General features: G+C 42.0%; 1 protein-coding gene and 1 pseudogene across 2 annotated transcripts in view; both read left to right on the forward strand.

The window, feature by feature from the left end:
- The window catches only part of SLC38A9 (solute carrier family 38 member 9), a 252,387-nt gene that overhangs the window by 177,871 nt on the left and 50,865 nt on the right, over positions 1–23,651 (forward strand). For both annotated transcript variants that reach the window (XM_077462717.1, XM_077462718.1), the window contains 3 exons: positions 2,834–2,949; positions 7,375–7,438; positions 14,144–14,237. In XM_077462717.1, the coding sequence (XP_077318843.1) occupies positions 2,834–2,949; positions 7,375–7,438; positions 14,144–14,237 (274 nt within the window). The remainder of the gene's footprint in view (positions 1–2,833; positions 2,950–7,374; positions 7,439–14,143; positions 14,238–23,651) is intronic.
- LOC143941780 (U2 spliceosomal RNA) lies at positions 17,493–17,577 on the forward strand (annotated as a pseudogene).

Consider the following 23,651-nt stretch of genomic DNA (forward strand, 5'->3'; position numbering starts at 1 on the left):
CCCCATATACTACCGCATAAAGCCCCCTAATTGCCCCCTAGTTAACCCTTTCACCAGTGATCACCATATAACTGTTACAGGTGACGCTGGTTGGTTATTTATTTTTTTATAGTTTCAGGGCACCCGCCATTTATTACCTAGTCTCACTAGTGTACCCCTAAATTTAGGGGTGTCTACTTTCCAAAATGGGGTCATTTGGGGGGGGTTTGTGCCATCTTGGCATTTTATGGCCTTCAAAACTGTAACGCCCTTAGAAAGCCTGAAGGCGGTGCTTGGTTTTCGGGGCCCCGTACGCGGCTAGGCTCCCAAAAAGTCCCACATATGTGGTATCCCCATACTCAGGAGAAGCAGCAGAATTTATTTTGGGGTGTCATTTCACATATGCCCATGGCATGCGTGAGCAATATATCATTTAGTGACAACTTTGTGAAAAAAAAAAAAAAAAAAAAAAGTTTGTAATTTTCCCGCAACTTGTGGCAAAATATAAAATATTCCATGGACTCAACATGCCTCTCAGCAAATAGCTTGGGGTGTCTACTTTCTAAAATGGGGTCATTTGTGGGGGTTTTGTGCCATCTTGGCATTTTATGGCCTTCAAAACTGTAATAGGTAGTGAGGAGTGAAATCAAAAAATTACGCCCTTAGAAAGCCTGAAGGCGGTGCTTGGTTTTCGGGGCCCCGTACGCGGCTAGGCTCCCAAAAAGTCCCACATATGTGGTATCCCCGTACTCAGGAGAAGCAGCAGAATTTATTTTGGGGTGTCATTTCACATATGCCCATGGCATGCATGAGCAATATATCATTTAGTGACAACTTTGTTAAAAAAAAAAAAAAAAAAAAAAAGTTTGTAATTTTCCCGCAACTTGTGGCAAAATATAAAATATTCCATGAACTCAACATGCCTCTCAGCAAATAGCTTGGGGTGTCTACTTTCTAAAATGGGGTCATTTGTGGGGGTTTTGTGCCATCTTGGCATTTTATGGCCTTCAAAACTGTAATAGGTAGTGAGAAGTGAACTCAAAAATTTACGCCCTTAGAAAGCCTGAAGGCGGTGCTTGGTTTTCGGGGCCCCGTACGCGGCTAGGCTCCCAAAAAGTCCCACATATGTGGTATCCCCATACTCAGGAGAAGCAGCAGAATTTATTTTGGGGTGTCATTTCACATACGCCCATAGCATGTGTGAGCAATATATCATTTAGTGACAACTTTGTGTAAAAAAAAAAAAAAATTTTTTTTTTTGTCATTATTCAATCGCTTGAGGCAAAAAAATAAAATATTCAATGGGCTCAACATGCCTCTTATCAATTTCCTTAGGGGGTCTACTTTCCAAAATGGGGTCATTTGGGGGGGTTTTGTACTGCCCTGCCATTTTAGCACCTCAAGAAATGAGATAGGCAGTCGTAAACTAAAAGCTGCGTAAATTCCAGAAAACGTACCTTAGTTTGTAGATGTGACAACTTTTGCGCAAACCAATAAATATACAATTATTGACTTTTTTTTTACCAAAGACATGTGGCTGAATACATTTTGGCCTAAATGTATGACTAAAATTGAGTTTATTGGATTTTTCTAATAACAAAAAGTAGAAAATATCATTTTTTTTCAAAATTTGCGGTCTTTTTACGTTTATATCGCAAAAAATAAAAATCGCAGAGGCAATCAAATACCATCAAAAGAAAGCTCTATTTGTGGGAAGAAAAGGACGCAAATTTTGTTTGGGTACAACATTGCATGACCGCGCAATTACCAGTTAAAGCAGCGCAGTGCCAAAGTGTAAAAAGACCTCTGGTCATTTACCAGCAAAATGGTCCGGTCTGAAAGTGGTTAAGGTTGCTACTCCTCCGTTGAAGAGCTCTGGTTGTTATGGGTCGAGTTATTTTCTTGCTGTTCCCACGCCTCGTTTTTTTTTACGCTGCTTGGGGACATCCCTAAGGTCAAGGTGAAGATGCTGTGCCCGTCAATGAACGCAAGAGAATAGGATTTTTGTACTCAACGTAAAATCCTTTTCTCTGAAGTTCATTGATGCACACAGCACCCCTACCCCTCCTATTTATGTTTGTACTGCTTTTGATGAACTGAGCTGCTGGATGCAGTGTGAGGGGTTATAGCCTACTGACCGCCTCCTGGGTGCTACTGTGCAGTTTTGCTGTTTTTAACATGTTCTGCCTAGAGGAGCGATGTAACCTTAAGGTCAAGGTGAAGATGCTGTGTCCGTCAATGAACTTCAGCGAAAAGGATTTTATGGTGAGTACAAAAATCCTATTATTGCAGAATATACAGCCTTATGCTACATAAATAAGCTCCATTTCATGCTGAGTAAACTCAATTAATAATGTATCGTAAATAGAAAACTATCTTTAGATTTTTGGCTCGAAGCATTTTATTAAAATAAATTTGATGAAAAATCTAAAAATCTATTAAAATAATTTTTTTAAATTATTGATTTATATCCACCCTGCTTGATTGTTGTTATATAATTTTGATGGTGGTGACACTGTAGAAGTCCAGCAGCTATATACATATTTATTTACATTTATTCACTTGTTTATATGAAGCCAGGAAAATAACACTATATGGCACCACCAATTCTCACTGTTGAAGTTAGTGTTGATGGACACATTCAGCTTCCTTTTAGGTACATTCTGCTTGTATTCAAGATCATTCACATTTCTCCTTTTGAACTGCATTCAACCCCTTCTAAGTTACTTCATTCTGATTCAAACTGCTTTTGCATTCTCATTGACTTGTACAAGGAGAGAAGGAGTTCGTGAGTTTGCTTAGAGTTTGTGACACTGTATATTATATTTAAATTTTTGTGTTTTTCTTTTTTCAGATTGCTCCAGATCATGTCATCCCTGCACCTGAAGAGATTTATGTTTACAGTCCCCTTGGAAGTGCTTTGAAAATTGGTGGAGATAACTCAGAAAAGAACTCCAGCATTGTCACAATGTATGTTTGTAAACCTGGCATTTAACCACTTCCCGACCGGCACACGGCGATGTACATCAGCAGAATGGCACGGGCAGGCAAATTGGCGTACAGGTACGTCCACTTGAAATTTGCCGCCGTGCCATCGCGTGCCGGTCGGGACCCCCATGAGTCCGGTCGCGGGAACTGCGGAAACTCGATCTCCGCGGTGATACCCACGATCGTCTCACAGGGAGGCTGAATGGGGAGATGCAGAAGTAAACAGCATCTCTCCGTTCTGCCTAGCAACAAGTGACCCTGATCTCTGCTCCCTGTGATTGGAGCAGAGATCACTGCCACGCCCCCCACAGTTAGTAACACGCCCCTAGGACACACTTAACCCCTACACTGCCACCCCTGGTTAACCCCTTCACTGCCAGTGTCATTTACACAGGAATCAGTGCATATGTATAGCACTGATTGCTGTATAAATGACAATGATCCCAAAAATGGCCGATGTGTCTGCCATAATGTCGCAGTCACAATAAAAATCGCTGATCGCCGCCATTACTAGTAAAAAAAAAATAATAATAAAAATGCTTTAAAACTATCCCCTATTTTGTAAACGCTATAAATTTTGCGAAAACCAATCAATAATTGCGTATTGCAATTTTTTTTTACCAAAAATATGTAGAAGAATACATATCGGCCTAAACTGAGGGAAAAATAAATTTTTTATATATATATTTTTTTCTGAAGTTCTCAGGCCCCTTTTACACTGCCGTGAGCTGGCCACTATTTTGCAGCAATTTTTGAGGTATGCCTGTGTAAACTTGGTCTGTGGACAGGGTCTACTTTGAAGTTGGTCTGTCATGAAGTCGCACAGATATGAATGGTTATCATCGGTAATCATGGGGTACGACTTGTCACGTGACTCTGATTTCCAAAGTTGCAGGAAAAGTCGCACAAGTGGGAAATGGCCTAGTGTTTGCAGTGCATCCTGGTGCTGACTGAGGTTTCTTTTTTAAAATGAGACGCATATGCTTTCAAACCACTTTACGGCTTGTGATTTTTATTAACCCTTAGGCTTAATGTACACAGGACATTTTAAAACCTCCCCGAAAGATTTAACTTGACAGATGGTAAACGGCTTTTTAAAACGTCCATTTTGCTGTGTTTACATGGCATGTTTAGCCGCGTTTGCGCTTAAAAAAAAAAAAAAAAAAAAAGAACGAGTGTGTGCTCGGAACTGTACATTGGCTACTGCAAATACTGCTATGTAATTTTTCCTGATATATATATATATATATATATATATATATATATATATATATATATATATATATTTGTGAAGAATCACCAACAAGTGGGACACAATTGTGACGTGGAACGAAATCTATTGGATTTTTGAAACTTTTTTAACTAATAAAAAAATGAAAAGTGGGGCGTGCAAAATTATTCGGGCCCCTTGCGTTAATACTTTGTAGAGCCACCTTTTGCTGCGATTACAGCTGCAAGTCGCTTGGGGTATGTCTCTATCAGTTTTGCACATCGAGAGACTGAAATTCTTGCCCATTCTTCCTTGCAAAATAGCTCGAGCTCAGTGAGGTTCGATGGAGAGGGTTTGTGAACAGCAGTTTTCAGCTCTTTCCACAGATTCTCGATTGGATTCAGGTCTGGACTTTGACTTGGCCATTCTAACAGCTGGATACGTTTATTTGTGAACCATTCCTTTGTAGATTTTGCTGTATGTTTGGGATCATTGTCTTGTTGGAAGATAAATCTCTGTCCCAGTTTCAGGTCTTTTGCAGACTCCAACAGGTTTTCATCCAGAATGGTCCTGTATTTGGCTGCATCCATCTTCCCCTCAATTTTAACCATCTTCCCTGTCCCTGCTGAAGAAAAGCAGGCCCAAACCATGATGCTGCCACCACCATGTTTGACAGTGGGGATGGTGTGTTAAGGGTGATGAGCTGTGTTGCTTTTACGCCAAATATATCGTTTTGCATTGTGGGCAAAAAGTTCGATTTTGGTTTCATCTGACCAGAGCACGTTCTTCCACATGTTTGGTGTGTCTCCCAGGTGGCTTGTGGCAAACTTTAGACGAGACTTTTTATGGATATCTTTGAGAAATGTCTTTCTTCTTGCCACTCTTCCATAAAGGCCAGATTTGTGCAGTGTACGACTGATTGTTATCCTATGGACAGACTCTCCCACCTCAGCTGTAGTTCACTGCAGTTCATCCAGAGTGATCATGGGCCTCTTGGCTGCATCTCTGATCAGTCTTCTCCTTGTCTGAGCTGAAAGTTTAGAGGGACGGCCAGGTCTTGGTAGATTTGCAGTGGTCTGATACTCCTTCCATTTCAAAATGATCGCTTGCACAGTGCTCCTTGGGATGTTCAAAGCTTGGGAAATCTTTTTGTATCCAAATCCGGCTTTAAACTTCTCCACAAAAGCATTACGGACCTGCCTGGTATGTTCCTTGGTCTTCATGATGCTCTCTGCGCTTTCAACAGAACCCTGAGACTATCACAGAGCAGGTGCATTCATACAGAGACTTGATTACACAGGTGGATTCTATTTATCACCATCAGTCATTTAGGACAACATTGGATCATTCAGAGATTCTCGCTGAACTTCTGGAGTGAGTTTGCTGCACTGAAAGTAAAGGGGCCGAATCCCCCTTCTCCCCCCCCTTCTCCCCTCTGTCGGGCCTCTGGCTCATCCTTGCCCCTCTCCTGCATCCCCGGCCCCCCGCACTTCCCCTTCCCTGGTACTGCCTCCCTTTACCTCTGGGACTCTGTACTATGTTTCCCCCTTTTCCTATTGGTACCCTGCCCCGCCCCCCCCCACCCCACTCCCCTTACCAAACGCCGTGCGATTTTGCTCAGAAGTTGACTAGTTTCTATGCACCTTTCTTGCACATGCCCATTATGTGGTGATTTGTATTCTGATTGATGTATGTACATGGATATTCTATTGACGGACTGTACGCTATAAGTTGACCTGTATGCTTTGTTTTGAATAAAGTTCACTTTTGTCAAAAAAAAAGGGGCCGAATAATTTTGCATGCACCACTTTTCATTTTTTTATTTGCTAAAAAAGTTTAAAAAAATCTAATAGATTTCGTTCCACTTCACAATTGTGTCCCACTTGGTGATTCTTCACAAAAAATAAAATTTTTATATCTTTATATTTGAAGCCTGAAATGTGGCAAAAGGTTGAAAAGTTCAAGGTGGCCGAATACTTTCGCAAGGCACTGTATATATATATATATATATATATATATCAGGAAAAATTACATAGCATTATTTGCAGTAGCCAATGTACAGTTCCGAGCACACACTCGTTCTTATATATATAATTTTTTTTTTTTAATATTCAAAAATGTATCTCTATTAAAAATGCCTGTAAACAAAACACGGCTAAACGCAAGTTACCGCGTTTACAAGCTGTTACAGGCATTTGGCATTTCAAATGCCTCTGAACATCCATCTTGAACGCATTTTTTGGTTTTCCAAAATAATGCTTCTAAACTCAACTGCCTAGAAACGGCTATAAACGACTTGACATAGAGAGTTCAGGGGCAGCTGAAAAAAACTCCCAGCTGCTTTTAAGTGCTCATGCACACGGACGTTTTAAAAAACTGTCTGCAAAGCTAGCTCCGACGCCTGGAAAAATTGGCGTTAAAAACGCGATTTTTACCGCGTTTTGCATTGGCGTTTTTGCGTGTTTTTTAGCGTTAGCGTTAAGTAGCGTTTTTTTAAGAAACACATCTCTTGGCTATAGCACTTAGAAAACAAAGAAAATATGTTACGCGTTTATGTGCACTTTGCGCGCATTTTTCCGCGATTCGCGTTTTTACAGCTCTAGCTCCGCGCTACGGAACGCACTGGTCCTGGTTTTTTTTTTACAGCTTAAAAACGCCTATGCCATTTGCAGCTCAAAAACGCCTAGGTGGGCATGAAGCCATAGACTAACATGGACAGGCGTTTTTAAGCTGCAAAAAACGCTAAAAAAAGCGGCTGTAAAAACGTCCGTGTGCATGAGGCCTAAACGTCACTTTACCAGCAGCAGTGTACATGGAGCCTGATTGACTTAAGCTGGCCATACACTACTTGAAATAGGCCGGTTCAGCAAGATCAAGCTGAATTTTGATCATTGTGTGGCTATCCCTTCTCGACAGAAGGAACATTTTTCTTGATCAGCAGTTACAGTATATGCTGCTGTCGGATTCCAATGCCGTCACAGTGGGATTCCTCCATAAACACAATCTGTTTTTTTTTTTTTTTTTTCTTTTGAACAAAAAAAAGTGTGTGGCCATTTTACTTCAGTTCCTGTGAAAGGAAATAGATTTCAATTATCAGAAATGATTGCTGTCAGCCTATATGTTGTAGACCTGTATACGTTTTCATTATATGATAATGCCTATGTTTATAACTTAAGCAATACTTTATTTTTATTTAGATTTATGATCTGGAATACCATGATGGGAACATCGATACTCAGTATTCCCTGGGGCATAAAACAGGTATTCACCAAAAATATACCCACGATTACAAGCAAAACCTTCAGCCATTAGATTGTAAACAAAAGCTCTGTATGATGGGAAGCATCAGTACCAGATTCCTTATCTGGCTATGATAAATCATAAAAATGGTTATCTTGCTTTGGTTTTTAGTCCCATTCTCATTAAACTACAATCAGATCTGCTTAAATTTATTTGCAGTGTCAGTGTCTTGGAACAAGAATGTAAACCAGGATCTCTGAAGTTGCTTTGACGTAAATCACATGCTTGTTCAGGGTCAGCATGTAAAAGTATGAAAGCCAGACTCAGCCACGCAGCTAGATTTTTTGGAAGGTGGTCAGCAGTGGCATCCTGTGGCTTTTCTTTCAGTATATTTCCTTTAATTCCTCATCTTCAGTGAAGAGTTGTATCTAATGAGAATCATTTTAAATGATAATTACAATCTAATATTCTCTATAGTTTTGTACTGGCATAGTTCAAATCTCTAAATACCACTTGCTGACAAGCAATTATCAATTTAATTATAAAGCGCACTTAGCAATGTTAATGTGACCTTGTTAGCGTAGGGTCAATTTATATGTAAGATAATAGATAATATACTTACTTTTCTGGTGGTCCATGTCTCAAAATGAGACCCTTTTACTATTTGTGGCCGCTGAATGTATTCCACACCTCCAGGTAGGTAGAATACCTGCTCCCCTGCCCCCTGTGGTTTCTACCACTGGCTTCTAGGTCACTACAGGACATACAAATCAGTGGGAAGAACCACAGCTTTGCAGAGGGGGAAAATGGTATTCCACCCATCTGACCTGTCAATTACTTGCAGTAGCCAGGAACCATACTGTACTGAATATATTTATTTTTGCAAAACCCTTTTTCATAATTGTACTTATTGGACATTGGGTACAATAAATGGAAGGCACTGATTTATGCTGCTGCCTAAGGGAGATTAAACACTGGCAAACAAAGCTGTAACATGGCCAGTTATCGACCTCCCCCCCCCCCCCCCCCAGGTTTTTTATAGCACCTTATGAGATTGAACAGCTTCTCTCCTCAGAGAAAAGCAAATCCAATTTTTTAAACATTTTTATGCATTTTATAAAGATTCCTTTTTCTTCCATCAAAAGTCTCCAGTTGATGCAGAGTTGGTTTTGCAGCTTTCTGGATTGGCTAATCCTTGGCATAGCCATAGAGGCTGAATCTGCACCCCGCAAGGATGACATGGGGTAATCTGTATTTTGACTTGCAGGCTGCTGGCATTTGCCGTGGCACTCTGTGTGCTGAGTGAGTTGATAGCAGAGTTCTTTGCCAATCCAGGGCCTCGATACAACCATGGAATCATATCCTGGAAGGCTCCCTCGGCAGTGTGCCTTCCAGAAGAGACGACTGTATGGTTTGTGCATTCTGCTCTGTCGGTAATCCCTTCAGACAGCTACTTTGTGAGTAGGAGGTCTTGTCCCTGTTAAAAGGGGAGCCTGACACTCATATTAAGTGTTTTTCCTGATCCTCTGGCTAATATGTGGTTGAGGGAGTTGACTTCTTTGCCCTGGGTACTGAAGGGTTGATTTACTAAAACTGGAGAGTGCAAAATCTGGTGCAGCTCTTCAAAGAAACCAACCAGCGTCCAGTTTTTTGGTAAAGCTTAATTGAACAATCTGAAGTTAGATGGCTACCATGTACAGCTACACCAGATTTTGCACTCTCCAGTTTTAGTAAATCAACTCCAGAATGTACCAGCACCACTCACAAGGTTGCGTTCCCCTTTGCCATTAAATAAGAGTTTCTGATTTGGCAGCCTTTATCTATGTAGAATCCTTTCTTGTGCATCAAAGAGCCAAGCTTGCCTTGAGGCCTTGGGCATCTTTTCTTCCTTATGGCCCGTACACATGATCCAAAAATCTGACAAAAAATAAAACTTTTCGAAGTGATCGGACAATAATCGGATCTTTTGAGAACCTATCACGACAGTTCATCTGATATTATCCAATCAGACCAACACAAAAAATGTTCTCGTATGATACCATATTGTACGATTTTCGTTTAATCGGTACAGTTGTCATCCAAAAATACAATAGAAATACACGACAACACATTTTTTTATTCTGTCGCACGAGAATTTTCATAACTTTAGTAACCTCTCCATTTTCGATATGCGACTAGCATGCAAAAAAAAAAATGACAATCAGTTGCCTGATTTTCAGATAGTGTGTACAGGCCATAAAGTTTTTTTTGTTCTCACGTCTCTCTGTCCTGCTCAGGGAATTTTCCTCCATCCTCCATCTTTCAGCTACAACTTTTTTTTAGATGGACTGACTCTCTTTTTGTCATTCCCAGGGGTCCCAGCAGGGACAGCCTGCTTCTTAAGCTGGCCATACATTATACAATTTTCTTATTCAATTTCCTTTAGAAATATAGTGCAAGGGCCTGCATGATTGCATACAAATTGAAAGTGTTTAGGTTTGACCTCATATTATATGGTTTTGGTAAATCTAAAGGAAAATTGTACAAGACAATTGAATAAAGTATTGCCAGCCTTTATGTGGGTTTTTCAGCTCATCATTCAATCCCTTAGCCTCAAGGATCCTTTCATGTACCTTTTAGATGAATTAGTGCTTCATTCGCTATCAAGCATCTGTTCACCCATTCATAGGTTTCCCCATAAAAAACAGAGCATAATTGTGCGTGGTTTGTTTGCATGTGTCCAATCTGCAGCAACGTAACTCGGTGTCTCAGAATTACTTTTAACCTGAGCCCCTAATAAACACGAGGAAAAGTTTTTTTTTTTTTTTTTAATACAGTAAAATATAAATAAAATTTTTGTTTTTAGTTATGAGAGTTCCATGATGACCTGTCCAATGTAACCTCCCCCCGAATCCATTTAAAAAAAAAAAACATCACCCCTAATAGTGATCTATGGCCTGCTGCAGCCAGCCAGCAATGAACCACCACAGCAGTAATATATTGCGGCAGAGCCAAGCAATATATGCATCGTTTTTGAAGAGTAGCAGGTGGTCAAGTGTATCAAAGGCAGCAAAAGATCTAATAATATAAGTATATGGAGTAGTTAAACCCAGGTCAAAAGAACTGCAGAACATATGACATGAACATGTTTGGCCTTTGGATGTGTAGCGTAGGGTACAGAAACCGGTTTACATTTTGGAATCTCACTGCCCTGAACGTGTTTCCTGGTTGTATAGTACAGGACACAGGATAATTGAGCATAACAATGGATTATACACTGGACACTGGCAAAAGAAGAAAGCTCACATCCTCGATATAACCCCTTCCACTCCCAGCTAGCATCAGTTTATTTCTAGTGTTATGGACCTATTGAGAGACCTATTAAGACCTCTGGCTCCACCAAACTCATTGCGGCTTATCCACGTCTTGGATCGTGTCAAGCTAGCCACACCAGATCTTAAGGCTGTTGTCTGCCTGTGGTGTAGCCCTGTCCCTAAAGACCCTCTCGGGAGTGTGCCCACTGTGGAGGGCAAATCTAGGATGTGGTCTAATCCCTTAGGACTGCCTAGCGTTTAAAGACCTCTGTTAAGTGCAGGATGCTGGCACTCCTAAGCCATACTCCATGGAGGAACGCAGGACGACACTTAAATTATATGTTGCAGCTATGGGGTAGAAGGACTGCTGTCCATTTAAATTTGGCACCAATCTTTCTGGTGGTTTGGCAAAACAGCCTGGTGTAACGGCACCTGTGTAGCTGTTTTTAGCTGACTCACTGCACAAGCGCCACTTTTCTTTCTTCAGAGCCTCTTCTATAGGTCAGCACCAGCAGCTACCTACTGTACAGCACAGAAATCATTGGATGCTGAACTTGGTTTGGAAGCTTATGATGCCTGGCATAGAAATCTCATTCCTTTCCTCTGCACAGCTGCAGAGATTGTGAGATGGGAGACCACAGAGGGTGAGAGTACCTTCCTCTCTTCCACAACTAGGCCTTCTGCTTCTGAGGTTAGAAGTTCCTTTAGTCTTTCTCTGGCTTCCAATTCAAAGTTTAAAGCTGGTCTTACACCTGTAAATGTGAATGTCAATTTTTAATTGACGATCCGGATTACCTTTTGACAAATGTATGCACATAACATAAGTTATAGTTACTATAATAACAAGTTATTAGTTACTAATACAGTTGGCAATAGATTTAATAAAAATTTTACAAGCCATTTCTCAGTGATAGGAACAACTCACTTGTTAAAGTAGGGGGCTATCTGTCCGTCAGTAGTCTTAGTTCCTGTGGCTACAAACTGGAGTTTTAGAATCTGCTTCCTCACCACTTCATTATTTCAAATTTGCACCTCTCCCTGCTCAGATGGCAGCTCTTCTTGCTGCTAATTAGCAGCTAATCTTGTAAAAGGGGTGGGTCATCATCCCAGTTGCGAATGAGGAATGGTCCAGGGATTCTACTTGAACTTGAGGGATTGGGGGAAGCCAGATATGGATTTTCTGTCATCCAGGTTCAACACCACACTGTTTTTTCATCTATATTAGCTTAGCCTTGTTTCCATGTCCTTTGAACAAAAACATAGAAACTGGGGTGCAGAAAAATGGCAGCAGGTGCTCTGGACTGAGGAGTCAAAATTTTAATTATTTAGCTGTAGCAAAAGTTAATTTGCTTGCAAATGGCTCGAGAGTGGTACAATGAGTGTCTGTAGGCAACAGTGAAGCTTGGTGGAGGTTCCTTGCAAATTTGGGTCTGCATTTCAGCAAATGGAGCTGGAGATTTGGTCAGGATCAGTGGTATTGTCAATTTTGAGAAATACAGGCAGATGCTTATCCATCATGCCATACCATCAGGGAGGCATTTGATTGGCCCCAGATCTTTTCTGATAGTTTGGTCCCAACAGAGCCCTGGTCTCATCATCAAGTCTATCTGGGATTACAGGAAAAGACAGAGGGGCTTGAAGCAGCCTACATCCACAGAAGATCTGTGGTCAGTTCTCCAAGATGTTTGGAACAACCTACCTGCCGGTTTTGAAGGCAGCCTACATCCACAGAAGATCTGGGGTTGGTTCTCCAAGATGTTTGGAACAACCTGTCTGCCGAGTTCCTTCGAAAACTGTGTGCACAAGCATACCTAGAAACAATTATGCCGTATTGAAGGCAAAAGGGTGGTCACACCAAATAGTGATTTGACTTGGATTTCTCTTCTGTTCATTTACTTTCCATTTTGTTAATTGATAAAAATAAATTAACACTTATATTTCTGCTGGACTGCTTTTGGAAGTCTAGTGGTTAAAGACTAAAGATACAGTGTTCTGGGAGGGAGGGGATACGGATTGAAGATCCTCCCTCCACATGCTAAGATTTATATTCTGACGATTGTGTTGCCGGTTCAGTGTATTCAATGTAATATACATAAGCTGTACCCTGTGTATTTTTTTTTTTTTTTTGTTGTTTATACATCCTGCTGATTGACCTGCTTTCTTTTGTTCAAACAACGATCTTTGTTACATGTTTTCTTTTTGAAAAATAATAAAATCTTTGTGGAAAAAAAAAAAAGATACAGTGTTCTGTACTGTATTTCTAAGAAAATTCGTATTTTTTTTTTTTCTTTCAATCATTTTTATTGAAATTTTGAAGTCAGACAAAGAGAAACTTTCAGTAGCGTTACAACATCCAGAACTCTGGCACCGGCTTTACAAATACAGCGAATCACAAACATCTTTCCAAAACTTGAATAATTGTTAAATATGGAGCAAATCAAAATTAACATTGTAAAGTTAAGTAGCTTTACGCTAAGTCTGTTGTTTTTTTTTTTTTACTTAACCAGTAAACTCTATCTTAGCAGTCCACGGGTGCTATAATTCTCACAAGTGTGAAGGGGTACTTTGAGTTTTGTTGGCACCATGGTCACTTCACAACACACTTTTTTCGCACCTGCCTCTAGGGCCGAGCCTTTTGGCTAGGACCAGAGGAATTTTTTATTCCTGGCCGAAGGGCCGGGCATTGTATTGCACAATGGTCACTTTCACCACTTCTACTTCCTTCTCCCCACTTTCCTTTTATTTATTCCCCGTGTTTTTCACTTTTTTTATTTTTTTGTTGATTGTTATACGTTTCTCACATTGTGATTAGTAGGGTGTGGGTCCTCGGGCCTACCCTGAAAGTCTTGGGAGGGGGTAGACATGGCCTTCTGACTTGGTTCAACCTCTCTCATGGGGTCTCCCTTCAGGGGAGCCCTACCAACTACTTGGTTGGGTCCCCAGAGAAAGGGGTCTGTCTGGTTTTGGCCAGACAGGCCGAGTGAGTACCTCAGTCCTCGTCTGGAGCCTAACGCCCTGGGGGATCTGGATAAGGTCCTTCCTAAGGTGGATCGAGTAACAGCCGTTGCACGTTTTATGTCACCCTTTGTGTTTGTGCACTTTTTTTTTTTTAGCACCGGGTGGAGTTTTTGAGTGCGTTTCACACGCCACTGGCCTTATAAAAGTAAAATCTATCTTGGAGTACAGTACATGACAAAGGTCCCCCATATCTCTGTTCTTTATGATCTCCCTTTTGCTTACAAAACTGAGGCTAGCCAGTGTAGGAGGGAGTTATATAGGGATTGTCCCTGCAGCTTTGTATTCTGCTAGTGTCCAGTCACCTGAAGGTAGCTGCATATAACCCAAGTATAAAGATCCTGTGTCCTTGTACTACACGACAAGAAATGGATTTTATTGAGACGTCAAAAATCCTATTTTTCTTCCTATATTTCAGGCTGGATTCACTTCTGGAGTTGTTATAATCTTTTTGATGGGCCTTTTAACACTTTACTGCTGCTACAGAGTTTTGAAATCACGAGGGGCAATAGGTGAGTTTTATGATTTACTTAGCTTCATCCATTTCTTTGATATTTATACATAATAATATCACTCTTACCGAACAAAATCATCCTGGGTTTTCATGTTCATACCATTAGTATGCACCAAGTTTGAAGCTACTCTACCATATTTGTGCACTTTCACCAGAAAACGGTGAACATCTGGTTGTAAATTTCCTATTTATATGATCCACGTCCCCATAAAATATATATTACACAATAGATTACAATGGTTTATACTCTATGTACTGGTAGATAGTCTCACTATTGTTCTGGTACATTTATTCTTTATTCAACCATGCTGCCTCTGTGTACAAGTCATTTTTAAAAGCTTGTTTATTAAATATGAATGTTTGCATTCGGTCGGGGAGCCAAACACTGTGTTTTATTGTAAAGCCCCATACCCACTATCCGTTTTTCTGCTGAGTTTTTCCTTCAGATTTACCAAAACCATATAATATGAGGTCCAACCTTAGGAGTTTTAATTTGTATGCAATCAGACAGGCTCTTGCACTACATGGTTTTGGTAAACCTGAAGGGAAAAACTCAGTAGAAAAACTGATAGTGTGTATGGGGCTTAACTCATTAGTCCAGGAGCTAATCCATGAACATGGCATAGAAAAAAGAATCAAAGATGTCCAGTGCGTTACCACATTTTGCCCTTTAAATTGGTTGTTGAGGCTAAAGGCTGTGTGCCTTAAAAGAGAAGTATGTTTTTTTTTTCCCCCTCATCATACTTGCCTAGGTGGATACAGCATCGTCCGATCCTCCATCCTCCGGCACCTCTGCACTGAGAACCGAGCGATCAAACACCGATGGCTCGGTTCTCACAGCTCCATGAGCAGAGAGCTGCTGCCTGTCAGTCAGCAGCTCTCCGCTCTGCCCCCCTGCACTCACTGGCGTGCTGAGCTGTGGAGGGGCGGGCAGCAGCTTTCTCGGGCTCTCAGCGGCTCACTGAGACTGGTATCAGTCCAGGCACCTGGCGAATCCAGACTTTTTCTTGATGACACGGTGCCTGGACTGATTCTACATCAGCAGAGTGCAGACTTCAGTCCACTGAAAATGAGCTGCACTCCTGTGACCTATAATAGAAGAAGCCCAGCCAAACAAGCTCAGGCTGGACTTCTCCTTTAATGCATTATTTGCATGTACTGAGGATCAGGTAAGTAAAATTGCTGTTTCCCTATACACAAATGGGCATTTAACCCCTGCAGTGCAGATGCAGCCCCACCGCAAAGAAATATATTGTTATATATAAGAATGCTAAAAACTATTTTCAAAAAGAAATCACCTTTCCCCAAGGGTGCAATGCACCACATGCTGGTTTGTACATACTGTATACAGAAGCACGCCACAAGCTATCTTGTGCACACACACACGCACATATATAATATAAACAGTATATGGATTTCTGTGTAAAATTGTCAAGGTAGTAACCACATTGGTTAACAGGGTAGGTATTAGTAGGTGACTCATACCAGACCAGGTACACGTACAGCTGGTTTTCTTAAAAATTATTGGTAAAGAATTATTCAAAGAGGACTAAAGCAAGCACTTCACAACCGTTTATGGAATTAAACCCCGGGGGCATTCGCATTTAATTTCCTTGTAGGAAGGGAAAACTTGCACTCAGTGCAAATCCATTAATAGAAGCATGATCTATGGCAGATTTTTGTTATTAACAATCCATATGATCAATTGGACATCTGGTAATGTGTCCATCACATCATCTAGTGCTTTTACACATCTGAACCTGTATCCATCACATCACAATATATGTATGTGTGGCATTTCAAAATTAAGTGCCAATTTTATTAAAAGTAGACAATACATTGACTTACATATAACTACAAACATTTGACTTACATACAACTCACACTTGGAAAAGGAGGGAGACAACAGGAAGTGAGAGGAAATCTATTCCTAGGAAGGGAAATTCACTCCTGTAAGAGTTATGGGGAAAAAGGTGTCTCCACTGGAGCTATACCACCAATCCATGACAAGCCAAAAGTTTCAAAATCCAAATGCCACAGGGACATAAATTTGAGGTGAAATCTTCTGAACAGGCACACAGACTGCAAAACAAACATTATAGGGGTGTTTATTCTTCCCTATGCTATCCAAAAAAGTAAAATTAATTTTTTAGGCTGGAGTTTCACTTAAAAAATGTACCTTTCTTTCTCGTACATCACGGGACACAGAGACTCGGTAATTACTGATGAGTTATAGGGTATCACTAGGTGATTGGACACTGGCACACCCTAGACAGGAAGTTCAATCCCCCATATAACCTCTCCCCCTACTGGAGGTACCTCAGTTTTTTCACCAGTGTCTTAGGTATTGGTCACGAGTAAAGATGTGCTGTGCTGAGCTCCACTGAAATATCCTACACTGGGGCAAGCCATGCAACCGGATCCATTCAAAGTGTCTTTTCCAGGCCGAATTGGATGGTACCTGGGTCTTGGGTCCGAAGAAACAAAGTTTTACCTGTAACACTTCTCTTTTTAGAGAGCTGGACCCCGGGATCCAGTATTTGTTTTTTTCAGCCATAGCCCTGGCGTGGTGCTTTACAGGCCCAGAACTGCGGATCCCCCTATAGAAAAGGGGGCCCCAGTCTCTGAAGGTTTTTTTTCTCTAAACGGAGCCCATTGTGAGAGGTGAAGATTGGGTCTGTTACATGGAGCCCTGCAGCTGGATAAGGTAAGGGAGATTCCTTAAGAATTTTTCTAGTTCTAATAGGTTTCTCCTTTAAGTAAATGTATGCTATGCTTAAAGTCGCCACCGGGGGCTGTCAAGAGCACATACCTTTCATGCCTGATCTGTCTGTCTGTCCATGCTGTACGCTCCTCCAACGCATCTTCGGCGTGGTTAGATGCCCACATCGCTGGCTACACAAGCTATAAAGTGCCCTCTTTTTCAGGTGCACACAGCCTATGGAGGGACACAGAGCTGACAGGCGCATTTGAATCTGGGACACAGGCATTCCCTGGCAGCATTTACTTAAGCACCAGACTGGGTCTTGGTAGCAGCGGAAGTTGCTGAACTACATTGCCCAGCAGTCAGTGCTTTTTTTGTGGTACCTCTACCTTTGTTTCTTGGCACTATCAGCAGGAGAGGTACAAATACCCCGAAAAATGGGCTCAAAGGGATCTCCCTCAGGCTCTGAGGACCCCCCTCTGCAGCACCTTTCCCCCCGAAGGACCTGGGGAAGCTGGCCAGGGTGAGCCGTTGGGATCAGGGGCTGCATCTGCTTCTCGGCTTTTGGCTAAGATCAAGTGTAGTATCTGTTCTTATCAGTTGGGAAGCCTTCTGGTGAGGATGGAGAACCACTGGTCGAAGCCAGGGGAGGGGACCCTGGCCTTCTGGCTTGGATTGTGGCAGCTTTAGCTCCAGTCAGTTTTTCGGGAGGGAATGTTTGTTCCCCTTTTGTCCTCCGGGGGGAACGGCCAGTACTTCCCGAATGTAATTAGGTGGGAGTGATGGGAGCGAGGGTGTGACCTGATGGGTAAGGGTCTCACCAAGCTCCTGGATCTCCATGCCTTCCTGACTGGGGTGGGGGCAGTCGTGGTCTGGGTTGGGGGGGTCAGGGATGCTTCTGTTGAAAAGCCCATGGTGATGTGCCCCTGGAGTGGCAGTCCAGGGGTGCCTTATATTCACTGTGCTTGCACTTTGATATCTGGCACCTAGGTCACGTCACCAGATCACACGCTTTTTCACACCTGCCTCTAGGGCCCGGCCTTTTGGCTAGGACCAGAGTAATTTTTGATTCCTGGCCGGAGGGCCTGGCCGTTGTATTACACAATGGTCACATTTTCACTCTCCTCTTCACTATCCCTTTCCTCACTATTTATTTATTTATTTTATTTGTGTTTGTGTGTCACGTTTGTCACTTTCACGTTTTTGATGAGTAGGGTGTCGGTCCTCGGACCAATCCTGAAAGTCTTGTGGGAGGGCGGACATAGGCCTTTTGGCTTGGTCCAACCTCCATTGGGGGGCCTACCTTCGGGGAAGCCCCATAGTACCTAGTACCTAGGAGGTTCTGTTTCGGCTGTCCTCCCGGGGAAAGGCGGTCGTCTGGCTTCGGCTAGATGACCACTTGATGAGTCTGGTACCTCAGTCCCTGTCAGGAGCCTAACGCCCCGGGGGATCAGGGTATGGTCCTTCCTAGTGGAGGACGTCAGACACCCGTCTGCACTTTTTAGTGTGTCACTCTTTATGTGTGTGCACTTTTTTTATGCATCGGGTGGAAGTTTTTTAGGTGTGTTTGCACGCCATGGGCTTTTTCAATCTAAAAAATCTGCTTCTGGCACTTCTTTTTTTAATCTTTAAATTTTTTTATTTTATTTGCTTTATATTCAAATTCACAGATAATGCCACAAAATAATCACATACAATAATTCCCCTTACAAACAAATTTCCCTTATCACCCCCTCCCGTCCCCCCTCCCCCTATCTGCCCTCTCCCCCTCCCATTCCCTCCGCCGATAATATTCAATTCACAATTATACAAAAATTTTAAATAACATCAAACTTAAACAAATTACTCATTCCCTTCTCCCATCCCCCTCCCCACCTCTCATTCATTCCCTCCTTCATCCATCACTCTTACATCTTGCTCACCCTTTCTCATTGCTCACCCCACTTTCCCCATATTTTAACAAACTTCCCATAATTACCTCTTTTCCTATATATGTATTCCTCCTTTTTTATGTTGTCTTTCACCCTTTCCATCCATTCCTTTACTGTAGGCGCTTCCCTCTTCTGCCATTTAAACGCAATTGATTTCCTCCCCTGAAAAAGGCATCTAATAACAGCTGTGTGGGTATCCCCTCGTACCTCCTCTTCTTCTATCAATCCCATTATACAGATTTTAGCTTCTACTTCCAGTGATAACCCAAACACTTTATTAATTTTCCCTATTATTCCTACCCAATATCTGTATAATCTTGGGCATCGCCAAATCATATGTATTAAATCTCCTCTTCGGTCTCCACACCTTTGGCATTCTGCGTCCTGTCTACTCCCAAATCTAAACAATTTAAGAGGAGTGTAGTATACCCTATGGATTAAATACATTTTAGATATAATATGTGATGGAGATAAGGAAACTTTCGCCCCCAATGCCAGAACCTTCTCCCACTGTTCTACCGATATTGGGCCCACCTCTCTTTCCCATTTTACCTTTTTTTTCTCCTCTATTACCCCTTCTTGTTCTGTTCCCTTTAGATACCTATAGATCTCAGAGATAACTCCTTTCGATATATTACAACTTATAATTCTCCTGAGTACAGGCATCTTACTCCATTCCAACTTCCTGTCTCTAAATTGTGCCTCTAACGCATGTTTAATTTGTATATAATTAAGGAGGTAATAAGCCGGTAACCCATATTCATCCCTTAGTTCCTGAAATGTTTTCAGTCTCCCGTCCCTATATAGTTGCGCTAAGAAGTGTACGCCCCTCCGATCCCATTCTGCTAATCTCCCCATTTTCTTAATTTCCTCTAAGTTTTTATTTTCCCATATTGGTGAGAATTCTGTATATCCTCTATACCCCAATATTACTTTTACCTCCTCCCAACACTTTACCATCAGTTGGACTGTGGGGCAACTGGTCCTAAATGAGTCGGCTTCCACTGCTTCCGCGACCGTATTATGTGGGGTATCCCTCCCCAGGGGGCCACCCCCCTTTCCTGTCACTGCTGATAGGTTACCTCCCCTCATATACTGTAATTGGGCAGCCAGAAAGTAGTATCTCATATTAGGTAGTGCCATCCCACCCATTTCCCTTGGTCTCTGTAGTATTTGTAAGCTTATTCTTGCCACACCGTTCTTCCATATCACCTCTCTAAACAAACTTTCCATTTTTTTAAACCAATATTTTGGAATCCAAACCGGTGAATTTTGTATAACATATAATATTTGAGGCATCCACACCATCTTAATTAAATTGCACCTACCGGCTACTGACAAGGGGAGGTTCTTCCATATTCTGATTTTACGCTTTAATTTTGACATAAGTGGAACTAAATTCCCTGCTATATACTGCCTTGGGTCTGCTGTCATATTCACTCCCAAGTACTTCATTTGTTTAACTATTTCTATTTGGGATACCTGTACCGGCAATGGGGTATTGAGGGGATCGACTGGTAGGAGAGCAGATTTTTCCCAGTTAATTTTGAGTCCAGAGAAATACCCGAATTCTTTTATCAGGGTCATTGCCGCCACCAATGAGGGCCCCGTGTCCCCTAAAAACAACAGTACATCGTCTGCATACAAAGCAACCTTTTGCTCTTCATTCCCTCTTTTAAACCCCCGGATATCTTGCGCCTCTCTCAAGGCTATAGCCAGAGGCTCCATCGAGAGGGCGAAAAGCAGGGGCGACAAAGGGCACCCCTGTCTTGTCCCCCTCTCCAAATGGAACCCCTCTGAACATTCCCCATTTATTCTCACTTTCGCCCTTGGACCTGTATACAGTACTCTTATCCATTGCATAAATCTCGGACCATATTGAAATTCCGCTAGCACCCTCCTCAAATAATGCCACTCCACACTATCGAAGGCTTTTTTCGCATCTAAGGACATAACTGCTCTATTCCCTTTGTTTTCTGAAGGAATCTGAATGTTTAAATAGGCGCGTCTCACATTCATATTTGTGGACCGCCCTGGTATAAACCCAGTTTGGTCCTGATGTATTAATTTTGATATTATATTTTTTACCCTTGTTGCAAGTACTTTTGCCAAGATTTTAACATCTGAACACAGTAGCGATATAGGTCTATATGATGCGGTCTCCAATTGGTTTTTCCCTTCTTTTGCCAGGACCACCACTGTGGCCTCCATCATTGATTGCGGCAACTGCCCCTCTTCAAAAGCCCCATTGAACACCTGTAGGAGAGCCGGTAAGAGTATCTCCCCAAATTTTTTATAAATCTCTATCCGCAGTCCATCCGGACCTGGGGCTTTCTGATTTATCATTTCTGCTGTTACTTTTTGCAGCTCCTCCAGGGTCAATGGTGCTTCCAAGCCCTCCCTATCTTCCTCCGACAGCCTGGGTAATGTTATTTTCCCAAAAAATTCCTGCATCTCCCCCTCTACTTCAGAGTTTGAAACTTTATATAGTTCCTCATAATATTTCTAAACTCTTCCACTATTTCAGGTGTTGACTTCCTCATACCTCCCTCCCTGTCCAATATCGCCGGTATTATTGGGGACGAACTATTTGATTTAGCAATCAATGACAATACCCTTCCCACTTGTTCCCCTTCGCCAAAGAAGGACTGCCTCTGGAACTGCCTTTTCTTCTCCTCTTTCTCCCATATAAGTCTTTTATATTCTACCTGATTTTTCTCCCATTCCTTAGAGCTTTCTTCTGAAGGGGCCCTTATATACCTCTCTTCTGACCTCCTTACCCTTTCTTTTGCTTCTATTTCCTTTGCTAACCCATTCTTCTTAATCTGCGATATCTTTTTTATTAGTTCCCCCCTTAAGAAGGCTTTCAAGGTATCCCACATTATTCCCAGGGACGTAGATCCCACATTTATGCTCAAAAATTCTTTTAGATTTTCTTTTACCCCCTCCATGTTATCCATTAGTTCTAACCAAAATGGATTTATCTTCCATTCCCTTCTGCTACATCCTCTCCCTATTGTCATTAAAAACATTACCGGTGAATGGTCCGAAATTCCCCTTGGCTCGTACTCCACCTTCTCCACCATCCCCAGCGCCTCTTCATTACACAGCACCATATTGATCCTGGACAAGGTGGAGTGCGTCTTAGAGTGACAAGAATACTGTTTTCTTAAGGGGTTCCACCTTCTCCATATATCCACAAAACCTGTTTCTTCACAGAATTGAAATAACAACCCATTAGGTCCCTCCCTACTACCAACCTTCTGTGGGAACCTATCTATTTTTTGGTCCATTATCATATTATGTTTCAAACATTTTATTAAAGTATAAGAAGTATTACAATACAATATCAACCAAGTTTAAGCATTACTAATACAAACAATATATCAAGTACAATCATAGTCGGGAAAATCATTCATCAGATAAGAACAGCAGGTTTGTAAAGAAATATAATCGGAGGCAGACAGTATGATTATCAGAAGCGTTCATATGTTTATATCCACATTAACCGAGTCATATAAGCCAGGTCAAGGTGGGATGTGGAAAGGGAGGTCAAGGGTAACAACATTGGGCGAAATAACTAAAGAACCAAAGAAGATCTCGGGAACCCGGTTACCCTTAGGAGTTTTATGTGTATCTTTCAACCATCCACCCCTTACGGGAACTTGCTGTGGATGGGAAAGACACACTGTAGGAGACCTATCGGAGGTATGACAGGGTTGTTGAACATCACTGCATGGAGTTATAAACCGCTTAATTTGTGTTACAAAGGATTAGGGACATGAAGGTAGGAAAGAGCAAAAAGTTTTTATGTAGGGGTTATGAGGGAGAAATAAGAGGGGAGGTCAGGTTAGGGAGGTAAAGACTAAAAAAGGGGTGGGGGGGGGGAGCTTAAAGTGCCAGCGGTAAAGGAGTCATAGAGGTGTAGAATGTCACCGGTCAGAATGAAAAGGGGAAGTCCGGAAGGTGGGAGCAGTCCGAACAGTAGTTAGAACGGATCTGAGTGCAAAAGGGGCCAATTGAATGCTGTGGGAGGAGGAAGGACGTGTATGGAGAGGGAATGAGTGGGGTGGAAGGGCAGAGGGAATCAGACCACTTATTCGGTGGTACGAGAAAAACAAAGAAGGGTAGGATGAGGCAGGGGGTCCCGACGCTAAACGAAGGGAATCCCAGACGACACCCTACAGTGGGGTTGGCCAAGTCTCAGCCCAACTACGGATCACACACAAAAATAAGAAAAATAAGTCGATTAGACAGCCTCACGACATCCCAGGACTATAAGACATGCGTGATGGGAGCAGGTCTACGGTATGATTGGTGAGTATATAAAAGGACTAACTAAGAGATAACAGTTAACAGAGGGTCCTGATGTGTGAGTAAACAAAGCAGCTGTGGTTCGTGGTAGAACACAGTGCACAACCAGGGGAACAGTCAATTACATATATATAGTTGTGAATAATCCAACTCAGGGTCCACAGGTACAACCGAACAATCAACAATTATAAACCTTAAGCTGTTCGGTGCGTACGTCCGAGTCCGCAGGCGACATATGAGTAAATAGTCGTCTTCCGGAGTCGATCGCAGCAACTGGTAGAGTGTAGAGAATAAGCTCGTGATACATAATGATAGTACCGCAATATAACAACAATAAATCAGGACAACAATACTTATCAACTGGAGAGCCTGTGAAAATAAAAGAAGGGAAGACCAGTCTGATGTAACGAGTGCACAGTGTGGATTCTTGCGAGTAGAAATCGTCTGCAGTCCGGCAGTGTCA

This window comes from Lithobates pipiens, unplaced genomic scaffold, assembly GCF_037356315.1.
Source record: "Lithobates pipiens isolate NorthernLeopardFrog02 unplaced genomic scaffold, aLitPip1_a1.2 Scaffold_3, whole genome shotgun sequence".
Lineage (NCBI taxonomy): Eukaryota > Metazoa > Chordata > Amphibia > Anura > Ranidae > Lithobates > Lithobates pipiens.